General features: G+C 59.9%; 2 protein-coding genes across 2 annotated transcripts; both read left to right on the forward strand.

Moving 5' to 3' along the window:
• Positions 1 to 16,730: 16,730 nt before the first annotated feature.
• Positions 16,731 to 18,398, forward strand: LOC100821622 (plasma membrane-associated cation-binding protein 1). The gene is made up of 4 exons (XM_003572550.4): positions 16,731 to 17,096; positions 17,210 to 17,299; positions 17,433 to 17,517; positions 17,662 to 18,398. Exons 1-4 carry the CDS (start codon positions 16,983 to 16,985, stop codon positions 18,039 to 18,041), a joined length of 669 nt encoding a protein of 222 aa, XP_003572598.1. The 5' UTR covers positions 16,731 to 16,982; the 3' UTR covers positions 18,042 to 18,398.
• Positions 18,399 to 19,283: 885 nt separating this feature from the next.
• Positions 19,284 to 19,962, forward strand: LOC104583500. Its single transcript, XM_010235844.3, has one exon. The coding sequence runs from the start codon at positions 19,395 to 19,397 to the stop codon at positions 19,743 to 19,745; it is 351 nt and encodes a 116-aa protein (XP_010234146.1). The 5' UTR covers positions 19,284 to 19,394; the 3' UTR covers positions 19,746 to 19,962.
• The last annotated feature ends 1,291 nt before the right edge of the window (positions 19,963 to 21,253 follow it).

Below are 21,253 nucleotides of genomic sequence, written 5' to 3' on the forward strand. Positions count from 1 at the left end.
AAGTGATCTTGTTCTTTTTTGCCCTCCAGGATGCTTTCCGGTGGAAGAATTTTGTATTTCTATCCCCTGCTTTGATGTACTCAATTCTTGATCTTTGTCGCCACATGGTCTCTTCACTATCAAGCAAATCATCAATTTCTCTCAACGGTTCCCGCTGGCGCTGCTAGTGAAAACTGTCTTGAAATTGGCTTGCTACCGCTAACCTTCATCGAAGGTTGTTTATGCGGTTCGTTATCTTCCCGAACTTCTTCTTACCCCAGTTCTGTAGCGAGCCCATGACCGATTCGAGGTTGTCCACACTCTGGCCCATGTCACTGGCCGGCAGCCCAGCCTGCCATTCTTTTTCCACCATTTGGCCCAACTCCCCATCTTTCTCCCAATACTCTTCGTACCTCAAAACCCTGGTCTCGGCATCTCTTCTGTCCGCCTTCTGAAGCTCAATTAGGATCAGGCAATGGTCAGATCGGGAGGAGACAAGGTGCTGCACATGATATTCTGGGAAATGGGTCATCAATCCGGGGTGGCAACTGCTCGGTCAAGCCGTACCCTGACATTCTTCCTTCCCAGTTGCTTGTTATTAAAAGTCCACGGGAGTCCAAAGAATCCCAGGTCATGTAAATCACATTCCGCCAGCACTTCTCTGAAGTCGGCGATCTGTTTCTCACTTCGTCGATTACAAGACAAATGTTCACCCTGGTACAAGACTTCATTAAAATCGCCTGTCACTAGCCAGGGGCCATGAGCCATGGGTTTGATGCGTCGGAGAAGTTCCCACATGTTGTGTCTTAGATCACGGCGAGGCTCTACATACACAAACGTGCACCTCCACTTTATTCCAAATTGTCGCACCAGTGGCACCCGGGGTACCACCGCTGCGCGACGCGTGGCCCCCTCCCCTGGGTTCCCGGGAAGGTCTCATCCCGGGGAGCGCCGACGAGCTTCCCGGCAAGCTACCAGCCCGAAAGGGGCTAGCGGGGCTTACGAGAATATTCCCGCTTAGGCTCCTCCCGGGAAGCTGCTTCCCGGGAGGAGGTTCCCGGGTGCGCTGGGCCCGGCGCTTCCCGGGCCGACTTGCGGGGAATGGGGGTTCCCGGACGCGTGCCCCCGCCTCGGGTCGCGGGGCCCACTGGACAGCGCCGCGCGGGCGCGTGACTGGCGCGGAACGCACGGTCCCACCGAGGCAAGGAGTAAGGCGCGCGGCTCAGTGAACGAGCCGACCGACGGGTAGTTACCCGTCGATCCAAGGAACAGTGGTTGTCCAATCCTACCCTAGGGTCCTAGGCCCCTAGCAGCGGAGGTGGCACCCATGCATGCCACCAGCTCACCAGGGAGGGTTGTGTGCCTCCCCGTTGGACACTTGTAGTACATGCACCGTGGCACATGTGGCTTCCCCTTGTGTATAAAAGGAGGACCCATGCCAAAGGTCTGGGGGTTAGAAGGTTGACGGGTCAGATAGTTGGGAAGTTAGTCGGTTGGTCCGTTAGTTGGTTTGGACGAGGCTCACTCGATAGATGCTTGCTGACTCCAGTAGGCAGCCAACGGTGAGCGGTGAGGAGCGCCTAGCCACTGAGAGAAAGCCCGGGAGCTTGCCCGGCAACCTGTAAATCCGTAATCAATATCAGTTCAGACAGGCAGGACGTAGGGTTTTACGCCCCCGGGTGGCCCGAACCTGGGTAAAAAACGTGCGTGCATCTGTTCTTGGGCTAGCGCGTACCCCTAGCTCTACATCTCGCCGGCCCTGTAGGGCCTCGCCGCCCGTGCCGGCGATCACCGGGTCTCCGCCCCAGACGCCCCTACCGAACCTAAAAGGGGGACGTGGCCGCACGCCCCCGGTGCCGGAGCACCGAGCGACGACATCTGGCGCGCCAGGTAGGGGGTGCGGGAGTGGACGGCGCCGGAGATCGCCGGCAGCGGAAGTTCCCGTCGGCATCGGCTTCACTCTTCTTCGTCGACGAGCCTTGTCACCATGCCCCCCAAGCGGGCTGGTGATTCACGCATAGACCCGCGTGAGGCCCCAGCGGCGCACACGCGGTCGCACGACGTGCGACCCGAGTCGGGAGCTCAAGAGAATCCCGAGCCCTCGAGGGTGCAGCAAGCGCAGCTGCCTCCACCGCCTCCCCGACTGTCGACCGACAATCGGCCGAGGGGGCCGGCTGCCCCCAGCGCTGGGGGCAGTCGGGCGAGCACGCATGGCGTCGCCCGGGCCAGCCAACGGGTGGAGTCACGACCCGAGGATGCCCCGCGGCAGCGGCACCCGGAGCACGCCGCGTCACGGGCGACCCCTGGGGGTTCGCACCCTGCGCACCCGGAGGCGTCCGGGGCCAGGGCGGGAAGCAGCCGCTCAGGAAATCGGTTGCCCCCCGTGCGAACCCCGGCTGAAGCCATCGTCGCTGCGCGCGTCATGGTGCGCTACGAGCCACAGCAGGGCACGCCGGTGCACGAGACATGGGGCGAGGAGTTGGAAGCGCTTCTCGCCCTGGCCGCCCAACAGCCGCAAGGCGAGGGCGCCCCGGTAGGCTCCAGCCACGGACCGAACTCAGAGCGCGAAGGCGCGCCACCCGCCTCGCGACAGGGGGAGAACCCTCCCCCTCCTCAGCGGGGACTAGTAGACGGGGGCCCGGAGGGGTCCTCGAATTCGTCGCCCACCGTCCCGGGGGGCGATGCGCGTGGCATCTTGAATGCCCGACAACAGGAGGATCTGCGCCAGCGCTTGGAGCGCCGGCAAAGATGCGAGGTGGAGCGCCGGCACCCACTGGAACAAGAAGATGCTCCCCTGGGCCCAGAAGACGGCGGCACCGCGTTCGCGCGCGAGTTGCGGTGGGTGGTGTGGCCCCGTAAGTTCCGAGCGCCTGCGCTCGGTACGTACGACGGGACCGCTAACCCCAAAGATTTTCTCCTGACCTATACGCTGGGCATGCATGCCATCGGCGCCGACGACAAGGTCAGGGCAAACTGGTTCCTGATGGTCCTGAAGGGATCAGCGCGAACTTGGTTGCTCAACCTGCCCGCCGGGTCCGTCGCCACCTGGGCAGACCTGCGCGAGCAGTTCGTGAGTGCGTTCTAGGGCGGCTATAAGCGCCCGGGAACCATGGCGGAGCTGCACACCATCGTGCAAAAACCAGGAGAGACGTTGCGGGCCTTCGTCAACCGTTTCTCCAATCTCTCCTATTCTATCCTGGAGGCGGAGGCGGCCATCATCATCAACACCTTCGCCATCAACGTCCGCGACCCCAAAATGCGTGAGAAGCTGAGCACGCATCGGATCCGGACGATGCAGGACTTGTACGCCTTGGCACACAAGTGCGCCATGGCTGAGGAGGGGCGCCTAGCGCCCGAGCTGGTAGCCCAGGCTGTCGCGAGCCCTGGCGAGGGCTCGCAGAAGAAGGGTTCCCGTAAGCGCAGCGGGAAGCAAGTCCTCGCTGCGGACTCGGGGGCTCCTGCCGCGAGGCCCACGAAGAAGGCCTCGCCGGGGGGAGGATCTGGCGGGAAGCAGGGCGACGCGTCCCGCTGTCCTATCCACAACAACTCCACCCACGACGCGCAGAGCTGCCGCGTCCTGCAAGGGATCAAGCAGCGGCGGGAACAGCGCCACGAGGAGCGCCGCACCGCCGGCGCCTGCTTCAATTGCGGCGACATCGGGCACCTCTCCCGAGATTGCCCGAACGACCCAAGGGCGGGTCCGAGGCCGGCCGGCGGTGGTGCCAGCAGGGTTGAACCCCAAGGGGGGCGCGGTCAGCCCCTCGTTGCGCGGGAACGCCCTCCTCGTGCACGTGACAGGGCGCGCGCAGAGGAGCAGCGCGAGTCCGACCATTCTAGCGGTGACGAGCCGGGCTTCCAGGAGCCTCGTGGCGTCGCCTGCATCCATGGGGGATCTTACGCTCTCCCATCCCACGCCGCGGTGAAGCGCCTCACCCGCGACGTGTGTGCGCTGTTGCCGGATGCGGAGCCGCAACAGCCGCTGAGGTGGTCGCACGTGCCGATCACCTTCAGCGCCGACGACCACCCGGTGCGACAATTGGGTTCCGGGGTAATACCCTTCGTCGTCTCGCCGATCATTAGCAATATGACGGTGACCAAGGTGCTGGTGGACAACGGAGCGGGGCTTAACCTCCTGTCCGCCAGGCTGGTGGAAAAGCTCCAGCTGCCGATGGAGCAGCTGAAGCCCACCGAACCATTCCGGGGGGTGAACCCCGGGATCGTGCGCCTGCTGGGACGCATCACGCTGCCGGTCACCTTCGGGTCCCAGGAAGCGTTCAGGACCGAGCACATAGTGTTCGACGTGGCGCACACCCCATTGCCCTACAACGGGATCCTTGGTCGGCCGGCGCTGATCAAGTTTATGGCGGCTACGCATTGCGCCTACGGCGTGATGAAGATGCCGTCCGTCTACGGAGTCCTCTCCATCGGGTGCGATCTCAAAGACGCTGCTTGGTGCGTTGGCGAGGTCGTCCAGGCTGTTGCTGCAGCTGATGCCGGCGACGAAGGTGTTGTCGAGGACGACGCTCTGCCGGGTGACGCCCCGGCAATGAAGAAGGCCCGCGCCACCCCGCAAGGGCTAGCCGGAGGAGGCGCGGGCTCGAGCGCGCGTCCCGGCAAGGGGCGGGGGCTCCAGGAGGAGGCCGCCAAAGTGAAGAAGCTGCCCCTCCAAGCCGGCGACAAGGAGCGCACCGTTACCATCGGCGCGAACCTGACCACCGAATAGGAAAGCGCCCTCATCACCTTCCTTTGGGAAAACGCCGACGTGTTCGCCTGGGAACCGTCGGACCTTCCCGGAGTCCCCAGGGAGGTGATTGAGCATCGGCTCGCGGTGCGCCCGGACGCGCACCCCGTCAAGCAGAAGATCCGGCAGCAGGCACAAGAGCGGAAAGATTTCATCAAGCAAGAGGTGGGCAAGCTCAGGGCTGCCGGGGCCATCAGGGAAGTTTTGTACCCCACCTGGCTGGCTAACCCTGTAGTAGTGCCCAAAGATTTCATCAAGCAAGAGGTGGGCAAGCAGAAGATCCGTTGGTTGTGACCTGTTGAGTTTCCTGGATGCCTTCTCCGGCTACCATCAAATCAAGATGGCGGTCGAGGATGAGGAAAAGACGGCGTTTATCACCCCGGTTGGCTGCTACTGCTATACATGCATGCCTTTCGGGTTGAAGAACGCGGGCTCCACTTTCCAGCGCGCCCTGCGAGAATGTTTGGGGCCCCAGCTAGGCCGCAATGCGGAGGCCTACATGGACGACATCGTCATCAAATCGAAGCATAGGGACTCGCTGATTGATGACCCGCGGGAGACATTTGGCAACCTCCGCAAGATCAAGCTCAGGCTGAACCCTGATAAGTGCACCTTCGGTGTCAACTCCGGGCAGCTTCTGGGTTTCCTGGTTTCACACCGGGGGACAGGCCAACCCGACCAAAATAGAAGCCATCGAGAAGATGGAGGCCCCCCGCAAGGTGAAAGATGTCCAGCGCCTCGACGGCTGCGTTGCCGCGCTTGGACGCTTCATCTCCAGGCTGGGCGAGCGTGCCCTGCCTTTCTTCCGGGTAATGAAGAAGAAGGGTCCAGTCGACTGGACTGCCGAGGCCGAGGCGGCACTCCAGGAACTCAAGCGATACCTGAGGTCACCGCCCATCCTCGTCACCCCCAAGTTGGGCGAGCCGCTGCTACTCTACCTAGCGCCGACTGACCAGGTGGTCAGCTCGGTGCTGGTTGCCGAGAGGGAGGAAGACGTCCCGGGGATTGGGGCTGCGGGGCAGGGGGCTGAGCAGCCTCCGGCAACCACCTCAAACCCAGGGACCACCCCAGAGCCGGCAACCCCGGCGATTCGGAAGCGGTTGGTGCAGCGGCCGGTGTACTTCGTCAGTACTGTGTTGCGCGACGCGCGGACAAGATACCCGCAAGTACAGAAGCTCCTTCTGGGGGTCCTCCTTGCGTCCCGCAAGTTGCGCCACTACTTCCAGGCGCACCGCGTCACGGTGGTGTCCGGGTTCTGCCTCAGGAGGACCCTCACCAACTGTGAAGCCACCGGGAGGGTGGCCGAATGGAGGATCGAGCTGTCAGAGTTCGACCTCCACTTCGCCAACTCCAAAAGCATCAAGAGCACGGCCCTGGCGGACTTCGTCGCGGAGTGGACGTCCACGGGCGTAGAAGAAAGTGAGTCGGAGACCGGCCTTCCCGGCAGGCTGGACGAGAGCCACTGGGTCCTCTACTTCGACGGTGCGTTCAGTCTCCAGGGAGCGGGGGCCGGAGTCGTCATCGAGTCACCCACAGGGGACCAACTGCGGCTCGCCGTCCAACTCGACTTCGCTAACTCCACCAACAACACAGTGGAATACGAAGGCCTGCTTGCCGGGCTGCGGGCTGCGGTCGCCCTCGACATTAAGCGCCTGGTTGTTCGCGGTGATTCCCAGCTTGTGATCAACCAGGTGAACAAGGACTACGATTGGCCTCAAATGGCACCGTACGTGGAAGAGGTTCGCAAGCTGGAACGGAAGTTCAAGGGTTTGCGCTTCGAACACATCAAGCGGAAGGACAACTTCGCTGCTGATGAGCTGGCCAAGATGGCAGCAGAGCGCCGGAAGCCTCCGGCGGGGGTGTTCTGTCAGAAGCAACTGGCTCCTTCAGTCGCCCCCCAGACGGCTGCCGGGGACGCCCCTCCGGCAACCGAGGGAACCCCTGCAGCGGCAGGTGTCCATGCCGCTGATATGGCGGCATGCATTGGCAGAGAAATTCCTCCCTGGGTGGAAGAGATCGCCCGCTATTTGAAAGGGGAGACTCTCCCGGGGGACGATGTCGCCGCGGAGCGTGTAGCGCAGCGAGCCAAGATGTACACTGTGATAGACGGCAGCGTCTACCGCAGGCGTGCAAATGGTGTCAAACTCCTCTGCGTACCGCAGGAAGAAGGGTGCGCACCGTTGGAGGACATACATCGAGGCACATGTTCACACCATGTGGCCTCCCGGGCTTTAGCCGGCAAGGCTTTCCGGCATGGCTTTTACTGGCCCACGACCCTGGCCGACGCAGAGCGGCTGGTGAGGACGTGCGAAGCGTGCCAGTTCCATTCGAAGAAGAGCAACCAACTGGCCCAGGCCCTGCATGCCATCCCGTCCTCGTGGCCGTTCGCGGTCTGGGGACTGGACATCATCGGCAAGCTACCAAGGGCGGTTGGTGGTTACGAATACTTGTTTGTGGCCATCGACAAGTTCTCCAAATGGGTGGAGGTCGAACCAGTGCGCAAGGTGACCGCCCATGCGGCCATCAAGTTCCTTAAGGGCATTGTGTGCCGGTTTGGTGTTCCTAACAGCATCATCACCGATAACGGCATGCAATTCACGAGCGCGGCATTTCATGCCTACTGCGAAGACATGGGTACTAAGCTGCGCTTCGCGTCCGTCGCTCACCCGAGGAGCAACGGACAGGCGAAGCGAGCCAACGCAGAGGTTCTGCAGGGGCTCAAGACGAGAACCTTTGACAAGCTCAAAGGCCACGGGAAGCACTGGATCGAAGAACTCCAGCCCGTGCTGTGGTCCATCCGGACCACACCTAGTCGGGCAACGGGCGAAACTCCTTTCGCCCTTGTCTACGGGGCAGAAGCGGTGCTGCCCCTCGAGCTCAAGCACGGATCTCCCCGAGTACGCGCGTACGGCGACATCAGCCAACACGAGCAAAGGGTCGACGATCTAAACTTCATCGAAGAGCTTTGGTGCCGGGCTGCTGTGCGAGCCGCACGCTACCAGCAGGGACTCCGTCGTTATCACGACAGACGAGTCCGTCCCCGGGGGCTCGAGAACGGAGACCTTGTCCTGCGCCGGATACAAGGAACGAAGGCCGGGAACAAGTTGACTCCGAAATGGGAGGGCCCCTTCCGGGTAGTGCAGGTGACCAGGCCGGGGGCTGTCCGCCTGGAAACCGAAGACGGCTCGCCTGTGCCCAATAGCTGGAATATTGAACACTTGCGCAAGTTCTACCCGTGAAGCGGCGGAGCCCGACCCTCAGGTGATGCCTCCGATGCATACCTCTCGAACTAGTGTAACCGGGCAGCCTCCATGCGTAAACCGCTAGTTAAGTGTGAATAAAGATAAGTATTTCACCCCTGAGCTTTGTTCTTGCCCTGTACATTTGCGTGTTTTCCCCCTCTTGCCTCCTGCCTTAGATGCACAAAGGTGTCTTTCCCTACTTGGTTGTGAGCACGAAAACCCGTTGCCGGATCGTTCCGGCACTGGTCGTGCCGCTGGCGGGCTTCCCGCAACGTGCACCACTAGGCGTGCGGTTGCTCGGCCTCCCGCCGCCTGCACCGCGCAGTCGCTGCGCCCGGGAAAGGAAACGCTCACATCCAAGTTTGGCATCGACCCCTTTGTGCCGGGGACTGGGAAGCAGGAGAGATGAGATTTATCTAATTTACCTGCGTTACTTGTTTTTGTAAGTTTCGAAAAAATTTCAGCACCTCGGATCTGGTAAGAGTCTAACCTGAAGAGCCAGGGTTCGTCCCTGAAGGCCAGGGTCCGCCCCTGAGGTCGAGGGTTGCCGCGCGAGCGTGGTGGGAGCATCGTCGGCGGCGGTTGCCGCCAGCGGCGATCCTGCCCCCGCGTTCCTGCAGCATCCCTCCGAGATCGTTTCCCTTGAACAGGTACCCCGGATGGTTTCCTACCGAGGTAGTGCCCCGTCTGCACTCTACCGCAGAACATCTCGAAACATTAGACCGCACGAAAAAGCTAAGTATCTGAACATGAACGCTGAATTCGCTAAGAGCTGAACAAAACCGAGCACTGCCCCGTTGGGTGCGGCCCCGGATCCCACGCGCAGCCGGAGTGTAAAAAGGGACGCTTGCGGGGAGAGTGCGCTCTCCGTGTGGCTCCCGGGTCCGCCCCGAGAGGACACGGCTTGGAGTGGTTACCCCGCAAGCGGAGTGGCTCCCCGCTACCGCTTGGCCCCAGGTCGGCACTGCGGGTCCGTCCCGGGTCCCTGGTCTGGTCAAGGGTGTGGTGTGCGTGAGTTCCCCCGCAACACAAGGCAAGACACGCGAAGGCTAAGGGAACCACCCCGCGTGGCGGCCTCGGGAATAAAGGACAGAAATTAAGCAAACTAACAAGCTTGATTGACTAGGTGTCATTGTCCAAACGGCGCTAAGCGCCATACTTGCAGGTAAAGCAAACAAGAAGGAGGTACAAGGGAAGCAACGAGTCCAGCGGGGGGCTGTGGCAGCTAGCTGTCGCCGTCTTCGGCCGGCGGGTCGACGGGGGGTTCAGGCTCCGGCTTCATCTGCATCCGCTCGACGACCTCGTCGACGAACTCGCGCACTGCTTGAGTGTGCGTGGGCTCGTCCTCACTGTCGGACCAAGCGTCCAGCAGGGACTCAAAGGGAAATTCTTGGTCCCGGAGATGAATCCGCGGGAGGATTGTCCCGGCAACCTCCCGGGCGCAGTTGGCGACTTCGTTGGCACCGTACTTGGTGATCCAAACGTCGAGCGCCCCGAGCTTCCCCAACAAGTCGGAGAAGAAGGGGATCAGCGTCGTGACGTCCGTGCCGTCCACCTCTGCCGCCTGCAGCTCGAACTTGGGCAGCAGGTCGCGCAGCGACCCGGCGATCTTCGCCAGCTTCTCCGTCTCGAGCTGCCGCTGCCCGATCAGCGTGCTGTGATGGAGTCGGGCGTCTTGCGCGGCCTTCTTGGCCTTGCTGACGCGGCCCTCCAGCCTCGCAAGTTCTAAGGCCTGGGCCGCGTTGGCCTCGCCGGCCTTGGCGAGCTCTTCCCGGACGGCGGCCAACTCGTCCTCAAGCCCGGCCGCTTTGCCTTTGACCGAGTTGAGCTCGGCCTCGTGCTGAGTCGCCGCTCTCGCCGCATCCTCGGCGGCCTTGACCTGCACCTTCAGCAGGACGCGGAGGCCTTCGATTTCGCCGCGGTAGTTGGCGACTAGCTCGCTCTTCTCGTCCAGCCGCGCCTGGGCCGTCGCGAGCACCTCGGCATGCTCCTTTCGGGAAGCTTCTAGGGTGGACGCCATCGCGTCGAGCCTTCCTTGGAGCTCCGTGCGCTGGACCTCCAGTTGCCGACGGAGCTCGGTCTCCGGGACTACCGGCTCCCGAGCAGCCTCCAGGGCTTGCCGGGCCAGCCGCGCCTCCTCGCGCAGCCGGGAGAGTTCGCGCCGCTCTCTCTTGACGGCCTCCCGCACCTCGCCGAGTTGATTCTTGGCGGCGGTGTGGTGCTCCCTCATCTCGTTGTAGGAGGTGACGAAGGCGAACTGCTGGTCCCGGACGGCGTCCAGGAACCGGTGCCCCCGCTCGAAGACGCTCGGATCCCAGGTAAGAGGATTCCAAGCGACCCCGGCGAGGGTGCTGAGGTCGGTGCCAGGGAGGGCCCCAGAGGAGGATGAAGCCCCAGCTGCCGAAGTGGAGCTGGGCGCGGGGTCGCCCACTTGCTCCCGCGGGTCTTGCCGTCCTTCCCTGACAACTCCCCCCGCGCCCAGGCTTCGGGACACCGGGGTCGGAGAAGGCTCCCTGCTTCCGGCGGGGGTCGTCCCCTGCCGGGCGGCAGGTGAGCCCGAGCCGGCCACGTCCGCGGCCTCGGGCGCGTCGCCGGGTGCCGCCACGACGGCGGCGACCCCCACTGCGGCCGCTGTGTCCGTCGCGGCGGGGGCGGACACGGGAGCCGTTTCCAATTCCACCTCCGCCCCCGTGGTCCCAACGACCATGTCGCGGTCGACCACGGCCGTGCCTGTTCCTGCCGCGGGCGCACTTGTGCCTGCACCCGTGGAAAAGCATGAGGGTCGGCGATGGTTGGTGCGATCGAAGGCAAATAAGGGCGACCGAGGCGATTACCTTGTGCAGCCGTCAGGCTTGCCGGTGCAGCCTCCACTACCTCGCCTGCGCCAGCGGGAGCGTCCAAGGGTCTTGCCGCGGGCGAGCTGCCGCTCGCTGCAAAAAGAGAAGGTATGTTTGTGAGTTTGGCCAGCAGGAATTGCAGTTGCAGGGAATCGACGAAGACATACCTGGCGCCGGCTCTGTCTCCGCTTGGTCTGGGTCGCCAAGGGGCGCGCCCGCGCCGACGCCGGCCCCCGAGGCAGCGGGGTCGGTGGCGCCGCCAGCGTCCCCGTGCGTCCTCTTGCTCGGCGAGCCGGGCGGGGAATCACTCCGCACCCTCTTGCTGGCGCCCGCCGGCGAGGAGGACTTCGGAGGGTTGCGCCGGAGCGCGAAGCCCCGGAAGACCCCCCGAGCGGGCGGCGCCGTGGGCGCCCGCGTTGTCATGGTGACCCAGAGAGCTCCAGGTGTCGGTGGCGATGCCGCCGTGACGCCGGGCACCAAGCTCACGGAGGCCCCCGCTACCGGAGCGAAGGCCGTTGCCGGGGCGCCGATGGCCCCCACAGGTGCTGACGTTGCCGAGGTACCGGCAAGCACCCCGGGGCCGGTTCCCGCCGCGGAGTTGGCGGCCGCCGGCAAGACAGGGGCCGCCGCCGCCGAGGCACTCGCAGCCCCTGTTGCCGCGGATGCCGTCGTGGTACCAACGGGCACCCCAGGAGCGGCGGCCGCCACCAGGTTGGGGGCCGCGGCCGGGGCGGACATCGCTGTTGAAGAAGTGGCTGCGGCCGCCGCGAGCGCCCTCGACCTTCTCAGGATCAGGGGCGCGCTGTCGCTGCTTTCCTCGTCGTCGTCCTCCACGGCGACGACTTCCGGGGATGCAGCCACCTGGCCCGCCTCGTCGTCCATTGACCGGAAGGAGGGCCAGCTGGGCTCGGACCCGCCCTCGCTCTCCTCGAGCACCTGCTTCCCGCGGGGTGCTTGCGGGGAAGCGTGCGGGACGCGGGTGGGGGTGTCGTCCATCAACCCCCACTCGTTGCAGGGTGGGAAGGCGCCGACAATGTCGCTGAGCGCCTTGACGCCGGCATGGAGAGCGGAGACCCCCGGCGGGAACTCTATCGACTGGAAGACCTCGCCGGAGATCCCCTTCACCCACGTCTTGAGGGACTCCAAGTCCATGCCGTCGGCCTGGAGTCGTGTCCTGTCCCTGGAGCCCGTGTACATCCACGCGGGTCGGAAACGCAGCTGCAGTGGGGCTATACGCCGGTGGACGAAGGTGCGTCCCACGTCGACATCTGTGAGCCCCGCTAGCCGCAGCGCCTTGATCTTCTCCACGATGGGGAGGAGGTCGGCGTTGCGGTGGTACCTATCCTGCCAGCCGATCTGGGGCACCGGCAGCTCCGTCGGCGGCTGGATCAACTCCTGGGGGTCTTCCACTCGGACCCAGCACCAGTCGCCCTGCCACTCTTTTTCGATCTTCTTCCCCGACCGGATGATGAACTCCGACTTCATCTGGTCGCGGGCGCGGAAAACCACCCCCGACGACATCGCCTTCGCATTGTCGATGCGCGGGTAAAAGTAATGCCGGAAGAGCCCCACTGACGACATCACCCCCACGAACGCCTCGCAGAGGAACTGGAAGGTGGCGAGGAGGAAGAGCGAGGTGGGGTGGAGCTGCGCCACCCGCAGCTGATAGGACTCCATCAGCGCGTGGAGGAACAGAGAGAAGGGCGGCACCATGCCGCAGAGGACGAAGCGCGCGAACACCCAGAAGTTGTTATCCTGGTGTTCGACGCCTGCCGGGAAGATCCGCGTCTCCCCGTGCTCGTTGAAGTTGGAGGCGACGGCGTGCCGGAGCTTCCCCAACGCCTCGCCGTTGTAGCCGGGGCGGAAGAAGGCTACTTTCGTGCGCATCTCCCGCCTCTTCTGGTCCTTGGCGGCGGCCGCTTTGAGTGCCGCCTCGGTCTTGCTGGTCGCGGGCTTCTTCGAAGACTGGACCTCCTTCCCCTTTCTGGTGGTGGGGCGCGCCATGAGGAGCGAGGGCGGAAGCTGGCAAGAGCGCAGGGATGCGAGATGCGGAAGAGGATGGAGGCGAAAGGGCAAAGTGTTGCTCCCAGTTGCCAACAGTGGAAGCTTTATGGCACCCGGTCATTTGGTAACGGCCGGTTCCGTACCCTACGGGTGCGCGGGGATAACTCCTAATCACTGGGAGTTATGCGCGGAGTGGCCTTAACTACCCTATTTAGGGGGGGGATTAGGGCAGAAATCTCGCGCGCATTACTCCGCTTTTGGCGGCGCCGTACGCGGGGAAGCGAAGGGACGCAGGCCCGCAACTGATCGGGGGCCCACGCGTCGGTTAAGGGCGTAGCCCGGCAACCGGCTAGGAAGAGACCCTTCCGGGGACAGGTGATGCCGGCCCACGCCCGGGGGCTACTGTCGCACCAGTGGCACCCGGGGTACCACCGCTGCGCGACGCGTGGCCCCCTCCCTCGCGTTCCCGGGAAGGTCTCATCCCGGGGAGCGCCGACGAGCTTCCCGGCAAGCTACCAGCCCGAAAGGGGCTAGCCGGGCTTACGGGAATATTCTCGCTTAGGCTCCTCCCGGGAAGCTGCTTCCCGGGAGGAGGTTCCCGGGTGCGCTGGGCCCGGCGCTTCCCGGGCCGACTTGCGGGGAATGGGGGTTCCCGGACGCGTGCCCCCGCCTCGGGTCGCGGGGCCCACTGGACAGCGCCGCGCGGGCGCGTGACGGGCGCGGAACGCACGGTCCCACCGAGGCAAGGAGTAAGGCGCGCGGCTCAGTAAACGAGCCGACCGACGGGTAGTTACCCGTCGATCCAAGGAACAGTGGTTGTCCAATCCTACCCTAGGGTCCTAGGCCCCTAGCGGCGGAGGTGGCACCCATGCATGCCACCAGCTCACCAGGGAGGGTTGTGTGCCTCCCCGTTGGACACTTGTAGTACATGCACCGTGGCACATGTGGCTTCCCCTTGTGTATAAAAGGAGGACCCATGCCAAAGGTCTGGGGGTTAGAAGGTTGACGGGTCAGATAGTTGGGAAGTTAGTCGGTTGGTCCGTTAGTTGGTTTGGACGAGGCTCACTCGATAGATGCTTGCTGACTCCAGTAGGCAGCCAACGGTGAGCGGTGAGAGCGCCTAGCCACTGAGAGAAAGCCCGGGAGCTTGCCCGGCAACCTGTAAATCCGTAATCAATATCAGTTCAGACAGGCAGGACGTAGGGTTTTACGCCCCCGGGTGGCCCGAACCTGGGTAAAAAACGTGCGTGCATCTGTTCTTGGGCTAGCGCGTACCCCTAGCTCTACATCTCGCCGGCCCTGTAGGGCCTCGCCGCCCGTGCCGGCGATCACCGGGTCTCCGCCCCAGACGCCCCTACCGAACCTAAAAGGGGGACGTGGCCGCACGCCCCCGGTGCCGGAGCACCGAGCGACGACACAAATGGCAAATTATGAGTGTAAACATCAATGAAGCGGCTACCCATTTTCAGTAGCTCTACCTCGACACTCTCATCCCAGAATAAGGCTAGCCCCCCACCCTTTCCTTGCTCCGAAAAGGTGAGGACATGTTTTAGGCCTAACCTCCATCTAAGACCTTCGACTACCTCTTTTTTGTGCCTAGTTTTACTCAAGAACACAACTTTTAGACGCTGAGCGTGCACTAGCCTAACTAGTTCCTCAACTGTCCGGGGTTGGCCAATTCCCCGGCAGTTCCAGCACAGGAGACTCATGGCTTCTGACAGGCGTGATCCTCCATGCCTGTCAGTTGACCAGCAGCCCCTAGGCTGGTAGCCTCCTTTTGCTTGTCCCCTTCGTCCTTCTCCCTGGTCTCCTCCTCCAGAGGTGCCTCCTTGGTCCTCTTGGGCTGGCCATCATCTCTGTCTTGATTCAGCTCCTCTGCATCAAGCTCTTGCCCAAAATCTGGAGCTTTGCCTTCAGGAACGAGTCAGCCACCTGCGTCGCCCCACCATCCTTCTGGATCTGGTCCTGTTCCTGTTCAGCAGTTTCCTGGTTCCTCATCTTCTTTTCCAGACGCACACGGCCCCACTTCTTCTTCTTCTTCTTCTTTTGTGACTGATCCCCGAGACTCTGGTGCCCCCGTGCCGCCTGCTGCATCGAATCCACTAGATCCTTGACCTGCTCTGTCTTGCCATCTCCCCCCACCATTAGCTTGCTCACGGCATCAGCAACTGTAGACACCACAGCTATCAAAGGGTCTGACACTGTGTGTTCCTCCGAGGCCATCACCTCCTGGTTCACGGCCTCCACAGCACGAGCAGTGAAAGCATTCCTCCACTTGGTCGGGGACGCCGGGTCAAAGCGCAGGTGCTTCTTCGCGGGGCCGGCGCTTTTGGGATGTAGAAGCCGCGATGTTCGAACTGCTTGTAGGGGGACGCCCGTTGTTCACTGCAGAAACGCACCGCCTTCAGTTCTTCTGGCATCGGGCAGGATCTCCCTCCATGGCCAATGAGACCACAGTAGTAGCAGAACCTGGGAAGCTTCTCATACTTGACTTGGCACCTCCTCTGCCGGACCTTCCCCTCCTTGTCCACCTCATCAATATAGATGCATCTCTGAATGGGTTGGGCCATCACATGCTCGATCCGAACCCTAACAAAGTCCCTCCAGATCTTGCCTCTATTGTCAGCGTGCACCATCCTGACCTTGCCCACCAGCTCTCCAAGCTCTCTGCCCATCTTCTCATTCATCATTGGCACTAGGACCTAAAAAATCCTAATCCAGATCGGAAGGATATCAAGGAGGATTTCACTCGCCGTAGACCGGCCATCAAACGCCACCACCACCATGACATCTCCCAGATGTGTCCATGGTCCTCCACCAAGGATGTGGTGGTAGTCACCTTCATGCTCCAGCAGGACAAGGAAGCGGTTATTTGCGAGCTCCTTATACTCCATTCCGCCCCTCAGCTGCCAGATCTCCCTGAGGTGGTTGAACAGGTCCCATGAGCTGAAAGTGTGTGTGGTGTAGTATTTGCCTACCAACATCCACTCACTCGGCAGATCCTTCTTCAGCTCCTCCATGTTAACCGCAAGCACCTTCTTCTTCTCCCCCGGCAGCTCCCATGTGACAGGTGGGAGCCGGGACGATGAGGCCCCAGCGTTCCCCTTAGCCACCTTCTTCTGACCGGCGTTCATTGGAGCCTTGTCCGCCCGACGCAGAACTCAGAGCCCTGGGGGGCCGCAGCACTATTTTGGCTCTCACTCATATTCGGGGATGCGTGTTGACGGCGACGAAAGTACAGGTACAGATGAATAGTCCCTCCCCCGGATAAATAGACGAGCATAGGCCAATCTCTGAATTGGAAGATATCCCAATCACGCAGAATCCAGCCTCCTTTCCTCCTTTCTCTAATCAATTCCATAATCCGTATGAATAAATCTCTCCGGGTAGGGGAACCGCAAATTCTGGCAAGATCACCGGTGCAGTAGAGATCCAGCGGCAGGCCCCGTAACAGATCAATTTTTTTTTCTTGTGACTAGCGATGTTGTATACTCCCTCCTTTTCACAAGACAAAAAGTATGTAGACTATATGTTACAAATTTTATATCGTTGGAAAGGTTTTTGAAATACGAACCCAATGATATAATTTTTATAGCAAATAACCCTCAAATCAACAGTTTAATTGTTGGCCAAAGTAAAATATTGAAATGCGTGCGTGCAATTCTTTGTGAAATGGAGAGAGTACGTGGAAAAACACGTCACCCGACGCCTACGGACCTTACGGACCTTGCCTTGGTCAGTCAATGTACACATCGATCGGTAATACTACTATACCATCGGCAGTTGGGCGTGCATCCTGACCATCAATCATCGTGACCCTCCGGCCGCTCCGCTGGCAGACTGCCTCGAATCCCGCCGAATTATTAGTCCCCGGTGGCATTCCTGCAATTCGTCTCAACGCTGGAACTCTTGTGGTGGCACAGCAGCTAGCCAGCAGATCAGCACGGCCACTTTCTATAACTACAGCTAATAGCAGGCACAGCGTCCTGCCCACCATTAAAGACTGCAAAAGCAGAGAGCGTCCAGTTCAAGTCCTGATTTGGAGCCTGCCAACCGGCCATAGCCTGTTCTCTCTCTCTGATCTCGCTTTCCAGCTCAGCAGCTCCCATCATAATTAGTCATCAGAGAGAAGAAGAGAAGAGACAGGGAGATCCATCGATCGAGCCGGTCCGAGCCGCAATGGATTACTGGAAGTCCAAGGTGCTGCCCAAGATGAAGACCGTCTTCGCCAAGAACGCCGGCAAGAAGGCCGCCGCCACCGCCGAGCTCGTCAAGTCCTTCGACGAGTCAAAGGTACTCTTAATTTCGTGATCATTTCCTCGTGCTCCAGTTCGAGGCGTGCAGTGTGTTTTGTTGAGATGGATGTTGATCGACGTCCGTGGCTTGTGTCAATCTGTACTCTCTAGGAGGGGATCAACGGTGAGTTCGAGAAGAAGAAGGTGGATCTCCAGCCTAAGGTCGTCGAGATCTACGAGGGTGCTGCGGCTGCAGTCAAGGTAATTAATTAAACTCTTGTTGAAATCTTTTCAAGTTCAGACAGAAATAGTTGCGGGGCTCGTATCTCTGTCGAGTTTTTATAGCCATACGACAGTAAATCATCATGCCAGAGTACATGTTTGTTTACTGCAGGTTCTGATCAAGCAGAGGAAGGTATCCGGGATCAAGAAGAACTCCGCCGCCGTCACCAAGTTCATGGAAGATCTGGCCAACATTGGTATGTACAAGCTAGGTCCAAAATATCAGGACTACTATTCTTTCCGATCCATAACAAATGTCGGAGATTTAGTACGGAGTACAAAGTTTTAGTATGATCGGAGGGAGTAAAAATTCACATTGAGTTACACCTACGTGGTTTCAGATTTCCCTGGAGCCAAGCAAGTGAGCGAGGGCATCGCCAAGGTCGGCCCTGCCCTGCTTTCCGGTCCTCTCTTCGCCACCTTCGACAAGGTCTCCACGCTGCTCCCCGCCACCGACGAGGCGCCCAAGGAGGCTCCCGCCGACGCAGAGGAGAAGAAAGAGGAAGCGGCGTCGGAGGAGAAGACAGAAGAAGCACAGCCCCCCGCCGCGGCGGTCGAGGAAACCGCTGTTGCTGCCGCCGATGAGAGTGCTCCTGCTGCCGCAGAGGCACTGCCGGTGGCGGAAGAGAGTACAGCGCCGGTGTCCGAGGCCCCTGAAGCTGCTGCCCCACTCGCTGAGGCGGAGCCAGCCAAGGCCCAGGAGGAGACACCCAAGGCTTAGCTGGCTTGCTAGGTAGGTTGTTCAGGTTCATGAGTTCATCCTCATCCATGCAGGGGTTTGAAGCCTACCAGCTGCTCAAGCTCTTCAATCATTTATGGTTCCTACATAGATGCATGCATGCATGACGATCTATTATTGTTCTTTCTCCTCCCTTCTGCTTCCCTCTTTATGGTTAGATTCCTAAGCCTATATATTTTTGTCGTCTGAACTTAAATATATATGTGCGGTGTGAGTATGTCACAGTATGCAAGGCATCTGTATATTGTTGCCAAGTTTTGTTAATTTCCCAGCATTATTATTTCTTCTATGATGGAGAGGTCGAGAAATATCTATATATATTTTCCATTCATTGATTAATAGAAATGCAATTCGTTCATGCACGTAGGCACGTTGGCATGCACAGATCATTTGTGACATTAACTTGGCCATGTACTGGCTGGTTCCTGTTGTATGATAATTTGTGCTCTAGCGCAAGTGTACCGCTTGGTGGCCCTGGTCTGCCAGTTCAGCACGGCTGCTCACTTTTGTCGTGCATATGCATGTGGACGTGGTGCCTTGGATACCTAATATGTGCATGGCCTACATATAATGGATCTCGGTGACTAGGTGGAATGACAATTTTAAAAGATAGAAAAATGTTGGCGACATGAGAGATTGGGGTATTCAACAGTTCCCAGCAGGGGCCAGCGTCCTATGTTCATCATATATAATTCAATGTCCTTACTTATCTTTATTTGAACCGCCCGCGTCACGCCATTCCAATGCATGAACGGAGACATACGTTCGTAAAGGAAATAAACGAAAACAGAAAACCAAGAAGCCATGATGTCCTTACTTATCTTGATCCTGGTTTAATTATTTTTAATTAACCATATATTGATTATATACTGCGCCTTCATCCCCGTAAAATTCCATCAAATCCAGATGCATCACCGTGGACGTCAACATGAGAAGACTAATGATTGATGACATCATCTTCGTTGGACAGGTGTTCCTTTTTTTTTTGTACTAAGATAAGGTCCAATGTTTTGGTATTTCTTTCCCCAGTTTATCCATTTGGTCCAATAACACATAGCACAACCAGGCCAAGGCCCAAGCCCAATAGCACTACAGCGCAGGAAAAGCCCAGCACACGCCAGCATGGTCCATTGGGGGGCGCTGCCGCTGGCGGCGCTCTCACTTCTCGAATCTTCCAGCCACCTCGCATCGCGCGCACGGCGCACCTCCCGTTTAAAACCCCACCCCGCACCGTAATTCCCGTAAACCCCTCGGAACCCTAGCCGCCAGCCCGTCACCCTCCAATAGTTGACCCCGCCGGCCGCCGGATCTACAACAACACGCTCCGAGGACGCCATGCAGCGCGCCGCCTCAAGGGTCGCGTCGCTGGCCCTCCGACGCCTTGCTGCGTCGGCTTGGCCCCGCGGGGAGCTCCCAGCCGCCGCCATGGCGCCTCTTCGGCCGGCCGCGGCGGTGGTCTCCTCGGCACGCTTGTCTCTACAGCCCACAGCAACGGCGGCGGCTGTTGCGCTGCTTGCCCGGCGTGGGTACGCCGGCGCGGCCCCGAAGGCAAAGGCGAAAGCAGTGAGCGAGGACGAAGATGAGGACGATGACTCGGAGTGGGAGGTGGACGAGTACGGGGCAATCGAGGATGAGTTCCCCGACTCTGACAGCGAGGGTGATGAGGACGAATATGCTGATACCTGAGAGCTCGGCTTGGTCTAGGAAATTTTGTTTTCGTTCTCTGCGAGGGTTGTTTTCCGTTTTTGGGCAGAGATAAAGGAAAGGAAGAAATAATACGGAGTATTTCGTTTTGCTTTGGCGGAAAGCTTTGGTCTTTCCCTTTCCTGTTTGATTCTTGTTTGGTGGCAAGAGTGATTGGATAATTGTAATGTGCATCAAAGAAAAGAAAATTTCGTCTGAAGCGTTCTTGTTTGTTACTACCCTGGATTAGGGCGTGAACAGTCTAGCTTCCAACTTCCTAGAAATTCAACCGGAGCAGGGCCGAACACGCTGGAACCACGAAGCTAGATCCGCGAAGCACACTCGTTTTGCTGTACAAAAATCGAAGCGGCCCTTTTGCCGATTGCTGGATCGGCAAACCACGGAGCAGTGCAAAATTACAACCGAATTGCCACCGCCTAAGTGAAAACGGTTCAGTTCGGTCTTCTTTTCCTCGTCCGTCTCGTTCGAGTTGACTGCCAGGAAGGGCTCCCAGCCGCTGTACCTCAACTCTGGTCGCCGGAGAGGCTCCACGCGGCTGCCTCCATTCTGGCGCCACCCTGACTCCGGCCTGAGGGATTCCATGGCCGCCACTGCTCCGCACCCCTCCTGCAACCCGGAAGGACGCCCAGCCCCGCCAGCTCCACAGATCGACGCTCGGACGGTCGGACCTCGACTAGGTCGTGCGACGCCGGGTCCCCAACCTCCTCCAGTCGCCAATCCGGCCGCCGTTGCCCCGACCACCGCGCCATCTCTGCCCGTAGCACGGTAGCAGCTCCCCTGAGCTCTTCGTCACGCACGAGATCCCGTCCACCTGTCTCGATCGTGAAGCCTTGTACTTAGCAGGCCGGCCCAACGAAAATTAGCTTTCGGCCCAACTGAAGTTAGGAGCAGCGCCGAACGTCCGTGGCTCCCATCCAGACGCTGGAATCGCTGCGGGAAGCCGGATCGAAGGATTTCGGTGAAGCTGGACCGTTCCCAAAGCGCCCTTATTAATGACATTCCTCGGGCGAGCTAGGTTTCGGGCCAGGCTCGTAAGAGCACAAGCCCAATGGCCGAAACTCAAGCCTCAGCCCGGCTTGAAGCCTAGATTTTACCCAAAACATAAGCCCGAGCCTAGCTGCCTGAATGCATGTTTGCCAGGTGCTCAGACTTGTCCAGCTAAAATTTGGCAGTCTATGCAGATTTCGTCTCCATTTGGTTTGTTGTCAAAAATTTGGTAGCCTATGAAATCAAGCTCACCTACCTCACAATCCCTCTCATGATTTTTGCTGAAATTTTGGTCAACTTGGGACCAAAAAATCTCTAATTGGTTAGCCAATTGTTTGCTGATGGAGCAGGAATTGGTATGAATCAAACATACCCTGAAGCTTGGCCTAAGGTCAAACAATTGACAGTCAACCTCCAGGTCCTGGCTACAACAAACACATGCACTTAATCGTCGCCAAACAAGCTTAAAAAACAGCAACAGCAGCCGTCATGGAGACCGGCTT

This window comes from Brachypodium distachyon, chromosome 3, assembly GCF_000005505.3.
Source record: "Brachypodium distachyon strain Bd21 chromosome 3, Brachypodium_distachyon_v3.0, whole genome shotgun sequence".
NCBI lineage: Eukaryota > Viridiplantae > Streptophyta > Magnoliopsida > Poales > Poaceae > Brachypodium > Brachypodium distachyon.